The sequence below is a fragment of the Quercus robur genome, chromosome 11 (genome assembly GCF_932294415.1).
Source record: "Quercus robur chromosome 11, dhQueRobu3.1, whole genome shotgun sequence".
Classification (NCBI taxonomy): Eukaryota; Viridiplantae; Streptophyta; class Magnoliopsida; order Fagales; family Fagaceae; genus Quercus; species Quercus robur.
In genome coordinates this window covers 37,681,266-37,696,389 of record NC_065544.1, presented here as the reverse complement: position 1 = coordinate 37,696,389, position 15,124 = coordinate 37,681,266, and the positions used below count along the sequence as shown (strand labels likewise).

General features: G+C 35.6%; 2 protein-coding genes across 2 annotated transcripts; one reads left to right on the top strand and one right to left on the bottom strand.

Moving 5' to 3' along the window:
- The first annotated feature begins 3,056 nt into the window (after positions 1-3,056).
- On the top strand, positions 3,057-8,670 carry LOC126705428 (wax ester synthase/diacylglycerol acyltransferase 5-like). The gene is made up of 6 exons (XM_050404431.1): positions 3,057-3,925; positions 7,259-7,331; positions 7,437-7,504; positions 7,651-7,869; positions 7,958-8,095; positions 8,217-8,670. Exons 1-6 carry the CDS (start codon positions 3,125-3,127, stop codon positions 8,370-8,372), a joined length of 1,455 nt encoding a protein of 484 aa, XP_050260388.1. The 5' UTR covers positions 3,057-3,124; the 3' UTR covers positions 8,373-8,670.
- A 494-nt stretch (positions 8,671-9,164) lies between these two features.
- On the bottom strand, positions 9,165-15,124 carry LOC126707644 (filament-like plant protein 7). The gene is made up of 6 exons (XM_050407399.1): positions 14,802-15,124; positions 13,394-13,503; positions 13,022-13,154; positions 10,505-12,911; positions 10,322-10,379; positions 9,165-9,950 (listed from the first exon to the last, which is right to left on the bottom strand). Exons 2-6 carry the CDS (start codon positions 13,490-13,492, stop codon positions 9,447-9,449), a joined length of 3,201 nt encoding a protein of 1,066 aa, XP_050263356.1. The 5' UTR covers positions 13,493-13,503; positions 14,802-15,124; the 3' UTR covers positions 9,165-9,446.

Here is a 15,124-nt window from a genome sequence, read left to right as displayed (position 1 = left end):
ACTATTTACACATTTAAAAATTATTTTGCTATAGTGTTTTCAGTTTTCAATTTCAACAACTTTTAGTTTCAGCAACAATAAATTGTATCTAAACGGACCCTATATAATATTTTTAGTAATAAGAGCATTAGCATTGGAAAATGCTAATGTTATATCTAAGGGAAATTTAGCATTTATAACCTTAAAATCATCTACATCAGAAAATGGCAAAGGCAAGTATTGTAAATTTTTTGCAATACTTGCTACAGTGCAATTCTAAAGATAGAATTGCACTGTAGCAGTATTGTGTAAAAAAAAATAATACTTTATCTCTACTCTCTTTCCTCTGTCTCTCATCTCTCTCATTTTGTCTGTGCCCTTCTCTCTCTCTCGTCTCTGCTCTCCGTCTTCTCTCTTATTTCTGCTCTTGATCTGCTTTTTCATCTCTCTCATTTTTTTGAATGGATTTGGTCCGATGGCTCCAGTGATGTTTTTTTTGAATGGGTTTGCTCCGGTGATGATGTTTTTTGAATGGGTTTGCTCTCTCGTCTCTGCTCTCCATCTTCTTTCTCGTCTCTGCTCTCTCATCTCTCTCATTTTTTTGAATGGATTTGCTCCAATGGCTTCGGTGATGATTTTATTGGATGGGTTTGCTCCGGTGGCTCCGGTGATGATGTTTTTTTGAATAGGTTTGAATGGGTTTGCTCCGGTAATGATTTTATTTGAATGGGTTTGAATGGGTTTGCTTCGGTGGCTCCGGTGATGATGTTTTTTGAATGGGTTTGAATGGGTTTGCTCCGGTTTTTGATCAATGGCCTAGGTTTCAAATCGGCGGTGTGGATTGGTTGATCGGTGGCGTGGATCGGTGGCCTGGCCTGGGTTTTTGATCGGTGGCCCAGTTTTTGAATGGGTTTGTGTTTGTGTGTGTGGCTTGGCTTTGTTGCTGGATTGTGTTTGTGCGTGGCTTTGTTGCTGGGTTCTGTTTGTGCGTGGCTTTGTTGCTGGTTTGACGTTTGTGTTTGTGTGTGTGTGGGTGTGGTGATGGGTTTGGATAGGTTGATCGTTGTATAATGGGTGTGTGTTGAGCCGGTGCTGGGAGAGAGGAATAAAAATGGCTGTTGAAAAGCCAAGGAAAATGAGCTGAACGGTTGGGAAGAAATAATAAAGAATGGGTTAAAAAATAATATTTTAATAAAAATAGAGTTTTGGGATGTGGAGAAATTGTAAAATGGTATGATATATTGATAAAATGGTGTTTTAGAATGGTAAAATAGAATAACATTGGAATTTTCCAATACCAATGCCCTAAGTTTCAATTTGTAATATCACCCTAACCCATGTGTACAAGTTAAAAACCACCCACTTCAAAATTCAAATACAAAGTTTAGTGGTGTCACATCATAACAATAGTAGCATCTTTTTTACTTCCCAAGTAACATGTGCCCGTGCCGTGCACTCTTCTTCAATTTTTTATTTTCCCTTTATCACTATTTTTCTATTTTTTATTTGTTATTAAATTGATAAGACATAATTTCATATAACATATAAATATAATATATTATTATTAAACTAATAAAATATATGATACATCTTTTGAAGAAAATAACGTAATGTTTGATGGATTTATTTTATTATGTTAATTTTTTATGCACTTAATAATTGTTTGTCTAATTTTTAATAATCTTCAATCTATTTGTAATTCTTTATGTCAATCATTATAGTTAATAGGTTGTAATTAATTTGAATATCTAGGTTTATAAGTGATTCATTCTTTTTTTTTAAATGATGATAAGTAAGAAAATTCTATATTTTTTTTGGTCCTAATGTTAAAACTTCAACTTCCCATTAATGTTCTTCAAATAGCACACAGAAAGTTATAAAGTACTAAATTTGTGTATTGAGTTTTTTTTTTTTATTTTGAAAGGAATTTGTGTATTGAGTTGTTTATAGTACTGTTTTAGACAAATTCCTGGCCAGTGTTTCATGTCTTTTCATTTATTGAGCTAAAGTTCCCCAACCATAATGGTGGTTCCAATTTTGTCGAGAAAAAAAAAAAAAAAAAAACCATAATAGAGACAAAAAAAAAAATGTCGATGTACTTTTAAAATAAAATTATTATTCATTATATTTTGGTGATCTAAAATACTTAATTGTACATAGATGTAGATCGTGACTGGTCAAGCATTTCCGTATCTTAAGCAAATAGAACTCTTACCCAGTGCAGTAATTAGGCTTTGTTTGTTTCCATCTGTTTCTCGGCTCTTGCTTTTGTCAATTTTTGAGATATTGTTTTTTGGTTTTTTCACATGGTGAACTTGTAATCTAGAGGATCTGATCTCTTACATACATAAATCCACTTGGCGTAGCAGATGGGCAAACGTTCCAGACCTCTTATGTCAAATCTAATCCTTTTGTTGTTTTGTGTTTTTCTGGATGGAAGTACAGAGTTACTATGCTTGAATTCTTCGCTGGAAATATAATAATTGACCTCATGTTCTAGCTGAATTTTTTTTCTAAATAACAATAAATATTAAAAATTTTAGTTAATTGTCACGTTTCAAAACAATTTTGAAAACTAGCATCTTGAGTGTCTAAAACTCGAGTTCCAAGATAGAACTTGAGAAAAAATCAAGCTGAAAATCGAGTTTTAAAGACTCCACTTCCATAAATTGAATAAAAACGCCGCTATAGGTCTATAAAACGTCACTATAGGACTTAAAAACGCCACTATAGGACTTAAAAACGTCACTATAGGACTCCTTAAACCTGTACTTATAAAATTTTTTTTGCAGGAAAACGTCGCTATAGGATTTTAAAACGTCACTGTAAGTCTTAAAAACGCCACCATAGGTTAAATTTTTTTTGCATGAAACTCGAGTTTAAAAGACTCGAAATCTAAAGCGAGTCTTTCAGACTCGAGTTCTAGTATGGATCTCGAGTTTCCAAAACTCAAGATGCTACTTTCCTATATTGTTTCAAACGTTACCTAACTAACTATTTTGAATGGTGATGCTACTTTCCTATATTGTTTCAAACGTTACCTAACTAACTATTTTGAATGGTTGAAGAAATCTGATATGCACAATATCTCTGTTCTAGCTCTTTCTGACTCACTTTTTCTTTGTCTCTCTCTGTGTGTTCTCTAATGGGTTCAGTGGAAATAGAAACCGACGAGCCTCTAACACCAGCAGGAAGGCTCTTCCTCCGACCTGAAATAAACCAAGTAATATACTGTGCCATAGGGTTAAAGAACCCCATAGACCCAGAGTCTATCAAAACCGAGGTGCTCAATTCATTGATGCTCAAGCACCCAAGGTTCTCTAGCCTCATGATCCGTGACTCCAATGGCAGAGAACACTGGCGCCGCACCCATATCAACCTCGATGACCACCTCATTATCCTCCACAACCCCATCAAAGAAGGCGACTTACTCGATGACAAAGACCATGAATCAGCTGTGAACCACTTCTTAGCCGACATCTCTACAAGCTCAGGACTCAGCTACGACAAACCCTTGTGGGAAATCCACCTCTTGCTTGCTCACAAATGCCTTGTCTTTCGCCTTCACCACGCTTTGGGTGATGGGGTTTCGTTGATGTCCATGTTGTTGGCTTGTTGTAGGAGAATCGATGGTGAAGAAGGTTTGCCTAGGATACCTTCTTTTGAGAACAAGAAGAGTAATAGTAGTAGTAGAAGTGGTGGTGGTTGTAGTGGGAGTTGGTGGAGGTTGTACTTGCACTATTTGATTGTTTTGTGGGGGTTCGTGAAGATGGGTTCGTTTAGTTTGGTTTTTGTGGTGGAGTTTGTGCTAAGAGCTTTGTGGGTTCGTGACCGGGAAACCGTCATAAGCGGCGGAGAAGGGGTGGAGCTCTGGCCAAGAAAACTCGCCACTGCAAGGTTCTCGATTCAGGACATGAAGGTGGTCAAGAAAGCCGTTCCTAATGCGGTACGTTTTTGTCTTAATTTTAAAAAAGAAAAGAAAAATGAAAATTTATGTGTCGTCTTTTCTACCTCTCTATCTTTTTCTTTTCTTTTTATTCATAAAGTTTCCTTTTTCCATAATTATTACTTTATTAGTAAAATAGTGTGCTGTTTTGTGTGCGTTTATTTCTCCAAAAAAATAAAAGTAAAGTAGTGTGCTGTCTTTTTTTTTTTTTTTTTTTATGTGTGGCTAAAATAAAGTTGTGTCGTTGTTTAATTTGATAATTTGATTATTTGAGTATTGAAGTCGTTTATAGTTAAATAAGAGATTTGAAATTTAATTTTCATTTACAGTAAAAACTGATTAATATTTTAATTTGGTGATTATCATCAAGAACAAATATTATTCCACTTTCAGTTTGTTATCACATGCACGTTAACAGGGACCTTCAATAAATATCTCCACACTTTTTTATAAAAAAAGAAAAGATAAAAAATAGAGTAGATGACCATTGATTCCTTGAACTTCTGCCTTAATTGGTATGAGTACGGAATTTTAGGTTGGTTGGATATGGAAGTTTACCGATTTGGTAGAGTAGTTTGAATAATGTTGTTTGTATTTTTTTTGAAATATATGTAGGTGAAAAAGTGTGTGGAAATATGTGTAATGTTGTTTAAAAACTGAAAACATATTGCTAAAATGTTCTACCAAACGGACCCTAAATGCGTTGTATTGCTTTTATATGGTAGTGTTAGACTTTTAGATGGTGAAGTTTTAAAAAGGAAGGTGTTGCTGTCTTTGGATTTTAAAAAGCTTCACATACAAAATTTTTTTTTTAATTTTAAATTTTAATAAAAAGTTAAATTACATTTTTTTACCATAAACTATCACTTTAATTACACTTAACCCCATGAACTATCGAAATGCACCTTCGATGTTAAATTACACTTCCTCCCTACTGTGTGTTTTGATGTCAAGTCTGATGAAATTTAACATTAAAAGGAAAATTTACCCCTCAAGTCCTTAACTGTATGTTTTGGAAAGGGGTAAATTGGTCTTTCAATGCTAAATTCTCTCGGTTGTCTGTTTTGGAAAGAGGGATAAATTGTTCTTTCAATATTAAATTTCATTAAAGTTAATAGCAACACAGTTAGTAGGGGCTTTAAGTGTAACGTATTTTTAAAATTGGGGGGGTTAGATTGTACGTTTTGACAATTTAAGAAGTGTAATCAGGGTGAATGGAAAAGTGTAATTTGCCTTTAATAAATAGCTTCACATACTTGATAGTGGAGAATAACAGATGTCAACATAAATATATGGTCCACCCCATAATAGGGTTGTACCTTTAATGGACAAGTTAAGTTAGATTGAAATTTCAGCATGTTGTGGGGAGAATGATTTTGAATGTAACTTTGATTCTATTAAATTCTGTAAAGAAAAATGATAAAGCATTCAAATTGGAGCAATTGTATTGGGTTTTTCCTTAGAGGGTAGTTGATTTGGTGGGCGGATGAAGGAATTGGTTGGGGAAGCATTCGTCTGCTATCTAGAACTTGGTACCACATTGTGTGACATGAATTATTTGGTGGGAGCGTAATAAACGCACCTTTGATGGGATGATGACGAACTTTTGGCCTTGTTTGATTGGACTTCTACTTGGGGAATCACTAGAAGTGATTCCCTCTCCTTGTTCATAGTCTCTCTCTTATCTTGTACATAATTTCTTTTTTTAGTTGTTTGTACATATTTTTTAGGCCATTTCATCTTCTTTGAATGAAGTAGTTCTCAGTTTTAATAAAGACTTTTTACTTATATAAAAATAAAATAAAATAAAATAATTGGAGCAAGTCACACGGGAAAAAAATCCTTGATTTAAAAAAAAAAAAAAAAAGTGTAGCTCATTACCGTTGTAGAAATGGTGTAAAACTTACAAGTTACTAGGTTGAAGGGAAAGGAGAAGCAAGAGGGAAGAAGTAGAGTAAATCCCTTGTTTGGGAGAGCAATGAGGAAGAAAAGGCAAAGTAATTGGAGGGATAAAACCCCCAGTTTGCTCCAACTTTTTCTTGTCCAAATCCAACCAAAATCTGGCCAATATGAAAGGCTTTGAATAAACTTTTTAAGCATAGATCCTTTCCCTTCTCATGTAAATCCCCCAATTCTGAGCGAGTCTCCCATGATTTTGTAACTAAAGATTGCTATTCAAGCTAAAATCTGAACCTTTGTTATTTCCTAAATGACTCATCAGATGGAGCACCTTGATCCTATTAAATGGTTGTTTTCAGACTCCCATCCACCCGTTTACCATGTGTTGAATAGGTGTTGTCAGTTCACTTTCACAGTCATAAGGGGGTGCCTTCTACAGCACTTCCCATAGTCAACTTGCTTTTAACATGATATGAGAGGTTTCTACTCTCTCTAACTTTGCTTTCTTTCTTCAGAGTTAGTCTGCTTGTCTGTTATGTGCATAAGGCCAATAATTTTCAAAACTCCTAAATTATCACTTTTCTTGAAACTTGACCAAGTAGTTGACTTGAAATTATTGCACAGTGATTTGCTTAGATGCAGGATAAAAGTGAATGTAGAAATTCAACTGTATACAATAGCAGGATTACTTGTTTCAATGATAGGTTTCTGATTTGTGAAGGGGAGCATAAAAGTGCTTTAGGTTGACCTGGGCTGGAATAAAATGGTTTGTCAGACTCAAGTAAATTTCCTGGTCTGCCATCCATGTTGCAGCCTCTACTTCAACTCTGCATATAGTTGCATTTGAGGACATAATTTAAAAAAGGATAGTTGAGGCATGAGACTCAATGAAAATGTCAATAGTGACGTCCACTTACTCTGAAATGGCCATATCCCCAGCATCAACATTGTCCTAAACCTGCGACACAAGGACATGTTAAGGGGTTGAATAGGCTGCAACTTTGTTTACCTGGGCCATATTTGATTTTGTCTCCTTTCAATTAGTTTCCTCTAATAGGGTGGTGAGTATTGTTACCTGTTAGCATGACTGAAGATGTAATTGTTTGACAGCATAATGAATGCATTTGACTTGTTTTTTGTTCCTTTCTAATTTCTTGGTTTTTGAAGTTGGTTTTTTTTCCTTTGTATTTCGAGTAAAAGGGAGGGTGGGCTCAAGGGATCAATCTTAATAATGCAGCCTAACTCCCCCCGACCCCAATTGGAAAAGACTGGATTCAAAACTTTTTGCCTGGTTTATTGAGTCACCAACTTCTCCCCTAACTCCACTTGTTGGATGGCATTGTATGTTTGCCATTATGAAAGTGCTATATGTTTCTTGAGGACTCATGCTTTGGTGCTTATGTTATGATTTGTGGATGTCATGCCATCATGCAGACCATTAACGACGTTCTTTTTGGGGTAATATCATCAGGGTTATCGAGATACCTAGATCACCGAGGATCAAATGGTAAGAATCATTTACAAGACAACTAATGTTTACTTCTACGTCTACATATCAATCAAACATCAATGACAACCATCACACTAAATTAAGTCTATTTGTCACTGTTAGCTCTGCAGCAGGGGCTTCGAATGACAGGGGTAGCCATGGTTAATTTAAGAGGGCAAGCAGGATTGCAGGTCTGTATGCCCTTCATTTTTTTAGTTGCTCATGCTAGCCTATTCTTCGCTTGTCTTTTAATTTTTTATGCTCTATTTTTAGAATCTTGTATATTATTGAAATTTTAAACTTTTGAGGTTGAATGGAAATGTTTGGTACTGATCAGGATCTATCAGCTCTGATGAAAGACAATTCAGTATCACCTTGGGGTAACAAATTTGGCATGATTCTCTTGCCTGTTTATTATCATACCAGTGGTGCTGATCCTGATCCTCTACAGTATGTGAAGAGAGCTAAAGTGATGATTGACAGGAAGAAACACTCTGTAGAGTCTCATTTCTCATACAAAATTGGGTATCTTGTAATGACGTACTTGGGATCAATGGTAAAGACTAAATTAAGCAATATTGAATTCGGAAAAGTGATTTAAAATTGCTTATTTCATATGAACAATTATCTTCTTCATATTGTAGGTCGCGGGCTTGCTTAATTACCGGATTATTTGTAATACTAGCTTTACAATCTCAAATGTGGTTGGCCCACAAGAAGAGATCGCAGTTGGAGACAACCCTATAACTTACATGAGGGTGAATTCATCAAGCTTGCCCCATGTACAACCTCTAACCTAACTTTATTCTGATTGCACTCCTAAGATTCAGAGGAATATTTTAATGTAAATGATAATTGTTTGTGAGCAAGAGTAACATTGATCTTGCTGGTTTGGTAATGCAGGCACTCACAATGCACATGCTGAGCTATGCAGGAAGGGCTGACATGCAAATTTTGGTGGCCAAAGATATCATCCCTGACCCAGAATTTCTTGCCAAGTGTTTTGAAGAGGCCTTGCTTGAAATGAAAGAAGCAGCTGCAGCCACCAACAAAAGCTAGGAGTAACTTGTTTGTTGTATGTTTAATAGTTTCTCATACACGGTAACGCGGAAGATTATTTGAGCCAAGTTGCCATACAAAATTATTTTTAAAAGCAGAGATGGATAATTTGATTTATAGAATCTATTGCTTTAGGAGCTCAAGAATAATTTTTCATGATTTTATTGGAACGTTGTAAATGTCTTCTGTCTGGAATGATATTTCAGAAAACAAGCAAAGCCTTCGAGTAACAATCGCTTGCAAGGCTAATTAGAATTCACTTTGTTAAATATCAAGTGGTCACGTGATAAGAGTGAAATCTCTCTCTCCCTCTCTCTCTCTCTCTCAATATTGATACTTTTTAGTAGATATTTATAAATAAAAAATATTTACAAATAAAACTAATTCTATTTACAATATAAAATTATAATATAATAATGATAAAATAAAGTAATAAACGGTATTTACAATATAAAGTCATAACATAATAATGATAAAATAAATTTTAAAGTAAAGAACAATACAATCTAATTTAATAGAGGTATTATTGTAATTTTAATTAATAATAGAATCACTCAATAGCCTCAACTTATCCATGCAAGGATGGACTAAACACATATAAAAAAATTAATACTAATCAAATCAAAATAAATTTTATATAGAGAATAAAATATCATTATTAAGCATAAAATAAGAAAAAGCATAGGACTATTTCTTAGCTGTTATAGCTCTTGCCTTCTATTCTTTTAACTGCTGGGCTTGGCAATCAAGACAAGAATACTTCATAAATGATTAAAACTAGGGTCAGTGCTATTATTCTCAACTCCAATGTGCTGATATGTATTTATAGTCTCTCCAATGTACCCAAACCCAGAGATATGTACATCATCAACACTTAAAACAGTAGAAATTCTCTCTTTCTCTAACTGTTAAAAAAAAAAAAAAAACTTTCACTTTCTCCATTCATCAAGGTGAAAAATTCAAATACAATTAGTAATCAACAAAAACTGTGAACACTGCAGATTTGATTCCTTTACTGGGCATGTGTTGTTGCCAAGGCAGATTTTTCAGCTTGGGCTCTTCACCTTTCTGTACTCATGCCTTAGCGAGGGCTCGGGATTTCTTGCTGCATCCTTTCTTCCTTCTCAGCAAAAGTTTCCTTAGCAAACCAAATCCTCCCTGTTTCTTACTTGGGATAACAGCTAGAGCACCAACTGCATTGTTAACTCCTTTGTGCTTTGAACTAAGATTTGCTTCTGGAGTATGTACCAGGCCATTAGGAGCGCACAAAGCATTATTACTATTGGAGTTAAGGAGTTCTTTCTGTGTGTCTGCAGTGCTTATAGTTTCTTTAATCTTAGAAGACTTCAGAATCTCTGCCTTAGTACCATCCTCAGCTAGCATTCGATCACGCAAGGAAGAACGCTTGTTCATATTCTTATTATCAGTGGTAGGAGCCGCTGTGCTGGTATTACAGAAAACCTTGTCAAACAATACTGCTTCCCTAGGTGAAGCTAGAGCCTTCAGCTGTTTACCCAGGTGCAGTATGGTTTCTTGGCACTCCGCCAACTTTATGGAAGCTGTTGTCATCTCCCATCCCTGAAAGTTAGATAAACCACTTTCATATGATATAGTATAGCAATTTACTCTTACAACTGCATTTGAATGTTTATATTTTACAAGAAATTGAACTCAATGTAGAACAAAACCACCACGTAAAAGGGACGATTAATCTATTATATATTTCTATATAATAATTCTTTGCTAGATATATAATCTAACATTAATAATAATCTCTCTGTTATTTACCAAACACAGAATATTGAATAAATATGATCAGTTTATAATACTAATTAGTTCAATGCATCAAAATTATAACTGCTTTCAGTTTGTATACAGAAGCAGTTTCATATAGCCAATACATGGATCTGTTTCTAAACAGAAGGCACATCACGATGGCAATAACTTACATTCTGTGATTGCTTTCCCTCTTGATTCATACTGTGCTGTGGAGTTTCCTTTGCAACGCTGCAAGTTACATTTCAGAAATCAAAATTCTACTATCAATATATATATACACACACACACAAAGAAGAACACTGTATATATATATACACACACAAAGAAGAACACTGAAATCAGTGCTTAATTACCTTTCTAGCTGGAGTTGAAGCTCAAGACATGTGGTCTCTAATTCTTCACAGCAGTTATTTTTATCATCCAATTCGACTTCCAAAGACGAGAACTTCTGGTGGACTTCATTCAATTTAGCTTTGGCAACAGAGAGCTGAGTATCAAGTTCTTCGTTTATCGATTTTTGGTTTTCAATCTGATCTTCAATCATCCCTCTTGATTCTTTTAAAGTTTGCAGTTCTGCTTGTAAGTTTCCAATGCTTTGTTTTGCTTCTTGAAGTTGTATTGTTAAGGCCTCACTCTTATCTGTTGCAGACTGTAACAGAGCTTCCATATCTTTCTTTGAGGCTTCCATATTCTTCAATTCATCTTTTAGTCTGCTGTTTTCTTCTTGCAGTTTACACTGAACCTCCTCCATTTGGAGCAAAACATCCTGCTCAGGGGAAGAAGCTACCAATGGCAAACATGATGACTGCTCTTCGGATGTATGAACTCCAGGTTCATTTTCAGTTCGGGAATCCATCCAACCAAAATGCTTCTTGATCTTATTTCTTGCACTTGAAGTACCTTTAGGAGTCACATGGTTATTAATAATCCATTCTAAAGCAAACAACAGTTCCGTGGCAAATTTTCCAAGATCAGCTTTTCCGTTTAATAGATCAGTACAAGTACAAACAAATTGTCGTAGAACACCACTTAGCTCTGAACATTTCCATTGGAAAACACGGACAAAGTAGTCTGATGATGTTGGTGAATGGAATGGTTTGGAATCCTGATCCCTCTTAGACCCATGGTCTGGAGTATTATTACTGACAAAAGGTGTTGGGTTGATTCCTTCAATCAGTTTGATAATTTCACCAACTGACTCACTCAAATTAGATAAGTTATTTTGATTGCCTTTTTCTTCCACTGAGGTGTCAATAGCTAAAGCTCTGGTCAACGAATCTGCAAGTGGGGATGTGTTCGGAGATTTCCAAGTTATATGACCACTAATTTGGATAGGGTCGGATTCTCCAGGATTTGAGATTGCAGCTGAATCAGCTGCACTTGAAGTTGGACGATTTATATAACCCAAAGCAATTTTGATGTCCTCAAAAAGTTCATTTAGACTTCTCTTTGAAATACGCTTTTGCTCTAGCATTGCATTCAAAACAATCTGAAGCCAGTCAAAAGTTTGTTCTGTTGCTACATTTTTTGATTGCATCTTATTGCTGAAGTCAGAATGACCTGAAACTGGAATTAGATCAGTACCAGTAAAATTGGGGTGACTTTCTTTTCTAGGGGCATTCATGGAAACTATTGCCAATTTCTCCATCTCAGCAAAATCATCCATTAAATTCATATCTGAAACTTCAACGGCTTGGTGTTCTGGTGTACTTTTGAGTTTTGCAGTTCGGAAATGTTCCAGCTCTGAAATTAGAGCATTAGCCCAAGATCCCGAAGAACTAATTCCATCATCACTTCCAATATCTGAACCTGACAACAGAGAATGTTCATTTGATTTAGGAGTACACCTTGTCAGCTCCATAGATTTTTCACCTTTAGAAAGTTCGATAAGCTGAGCCTCAGCCTGTGATAATCTGGAAGCTGTTCGAACATACATGAACCTTGAGGAATGGAGTTCAGTGTTCTTCTTGGCCACAATTTCTTTTAGAGCCTTGTTTTCTTCTTCCATATTACGTAATTTCTCAATCATGAAACTCATATTCTTATTAGGGATTTCAGAAGAGGTTTCTGTGGCATTTCTGACAACCAGATCTCTAGTAGGGTTCTGGTTTCTTCTTCTCATATTCGCGTGATCCCTTCCCAGCATGTCAACTTCACTCTTCATATTTGCCAAAGCAGCAGGACCTGGCAGCCGTTTTCGCATGAGGAGACGGAGTCTTTGGCATTCTGCTTCTAACTTTGCGGATTTCTTCACGCATTCCAAATGTTGCTTGTGTGCTGCATCAGCAGATCGACGGTTGTATTCCATCTCCTCATTCCGAATCTCAAGCTCCTTCTCAAGAACGTGAAACTCATACTTCAAATAAGCATTTTCCTTTTCTACAGAATCCACTCTAGCCATCAGCACATTAAATTCTGCATCTGCCTGAGACTTGTGTTTTTGTAGGTCTTCAATAATTTTCTCTTTGGCCAGAAGGGCCTTGCTCAGTTGACCATTCTCAAAAGCTAAGTTCGTGAGCTGTTTACTAGTCTCCTCCAACTGCTCCTCCAATTTCTTCTGAGCCTTCTCATATTCTATTGATGTTTTCGTAATGGCATCATGTATTCTTTGATCCTGTTCTTCTTGAACAGATTTTAATTTCTGAACAGATTCCTTCAATGCAGCCTCTGAACGAGTTAGTTGTTCATTTGCAGCTGCTCCCTGCCTCAAAGCCTCATCTAGTTCTTGTTTTAGACATTCTGCTTTTACTTTCTCACAGCCTAACAGAAGATTAATTGTTTACTGAATCAGCAAAAAGTCAAACTGAGCCTGAAAAGAAAACATCATGAAGGATGGAAAAAGAGGAGGGGTATGGACAACAGTGAAGTACCTGTATCAGCTTCTTGGGCCCTTTTTACTTCATCTTTAGCAGGATGATCAAGAAGGACTGAAGCTAACTTCTCATTGAGATTTTTGGCAGATCTCTCAGGCCCTACTTCATTCTCTGTTGGAAGTGTACGTGTCTAATACAATGAAAAATTGTAATACATTAATTACACATAACATTTCTGTCAACACAAGGTGCTTAGACGAAGATGCAAGCTTAACTCTCACAATGGGGAGGGAAAAACCACAGAAAATAGAGAAGGCATATCCAAGATCACAACTTCACCATATAGCATCTTCCAAGAGAAAAAGGGGGGCATATGAAACAAAGTTGCATATAGAAAACAAGCTTGATAATAAAGAGAAATTCTGTTACCTCTACTTCAGTTTTTCTTAGAGGTTTGGCAACTTTTTCAGCTGCGACAATTGTCTTCTCTGAAGATCTCCTCCTCCAAAGCCATGACTTATGATCCATGATTTCAGTTGCTTTTCAAGAGAAAAGGGAAAATCTCAACTTAGATGTAAAAAGCAGAATAATTCCTATGCAATTATCTTTTAATATAAAAAGAAAAATAAAGAAAATGCGTATAAGTGACAAAGATTTTGTTAGTTGAATCAATAAGCTCTGTCATTTACAATGTTTGCCATATTACTGTAGTTTGTAACAATGATTACTTTACCATTTGATTTGCCCTCCACTATTGGGAACAGTAATTGAAATTAAGAAATGCCTAGTTCAAGTTGAATTTAGTACAATATTTTCTTGTTTCTGAAGCAACAAACTCTAGAGTTAATCATTGCAATTGATTGCACTTTCCTCAAGGGCACGTGGGAAAATACAAACTAGTGAGTTCTAGCTTATAATGATAAATGTGAGGAACCACACAGAGATCTGAAACGAATTGGAACCGTTTTGCTAAGTTTCAGCAATCAAGTAACACCAATTGTATGGTACTACTAGAAGTAATGCATACTAGTACAAGTGATGAATATTCATCTAATTAATCAAAAGGAACAAACCATGTCAATTTAATGGAAGGTCTAAAGCAGTTAGCTACAGTAGTACCCGATTTCTAATGGAATAAATGCAGTGCTGGCTTACTGCAACGAGCTCTGAACTCATTACCAATTGTTCCTCTATTGGGAGTTATAAGTGAAGTCATGCTCTATATAGACAATTGTTTTAGTCTCTCAACTTGAAGAAAGATAAAATAATGTGATTTTACCAAACTTCTACATTTGGTACTTTCCTCATCAATTATGCAGAACACGCATTTTACATACAGAATTTAGAAATTGAAGCAGAAGATAAGTCAGAAATAGGAAATTATGGCATTATTTGCTTAATGAAATTAATACTATTGGTTATGAAAACCCAAATTGTGTTCCAAAAGGAAGAAAAGTAATTCCAAGTTTCTAACCAAGCCTTACAAACGATGAACAGAGTCTTATGCACAAAAACAAACAATCATTCTGAATGACTGTCCGAAAGAAATATTCTCTGAGTATGACTGTTACAACTACAGTATTGTAAAAACAAAATTCTTGGCCAGGTGGTAATAATAGAATGAAATAAAGAATCATGCTAACTAGAGCCACATGAATATAACCTCACAGAGGAACCCAAAATCACTATAACCGAAACTCATGGTTAACATGCAACACATAAACACTACAGATTCCACAAAGGCAAAAGAATTAAACCCAAAAAACTGAAATTAAAATATGACACCACAAGGGGTAGTGCATGTGAGTTCAAGGCTTCAAGCTGTAAAAGCTCTCACCTTGGTAAATTTGGCACCAAAGTCTTGCTTATGATCAGTTCAAGGATCAACAACTCTTGTTGGTATCATAAACCAAGTGAGGGAGAGAGAAAGAGACATGAGTTGTAACCATGATTGAACCAAAAATTCAACGTTTGAAAGTGGAAATGGAGGTGGAAGTGAAAGTGAAAGTGAAAGAAAAACTATTATATATATTGCAAAACTTTGAGGAGAAGAAAACATCATAGGATGCTTGCTCTCTACCGACACTACCCAAGTGCATATTAATTATTCAATACGGTGATTGGAGGGAGAGAGAGAGAGAGAGAAACAGTGAGTCATCC

Coding starts and splice junctions, on each gene's coding strand:
- LOC126705428 (XM_050404431.1), top strand. CDS start 3,125: ATGGGTTCAGTGGAAATAGAAACCGACGAGCCTCTAACACCAGCAGGA. Junction 3,926..7,258: donor AGAAAGCCGTTCCTAATGCG/GTACGTTTTTGT, acceptor GCCATCATGCAG/ACCATTAACGACGTTCTTTT. Junction 7,505..7,650: donor GAGGGCAAGCAGGATTGCAG/GTCTGTATGCCC, acceptor GGTACTGATCAG/GATCTATCAGCTCTGATGAA.
- LOC126707644 (XM_050407399.1), bottom strand. CDS start 13,492: ATGGATCATAAGTCATGGCTTTGGAGGAGGAGATCTTCAGAGAAGACA. Junction 13,155..13,393: donor TAAGAAAAACTGAAGTAGAG/GTAACAGAATTT, acceptor TCATTGTATTAG/ACACGTACACTTCCAACAGA. Junction 10,380..10,504: donor CTTCAACTCCAGCTAGAAAG/GTAATTAAGCAC, acceptor TGTAACTTGCAG/CGTTGCAAAGGAAACTCCAC.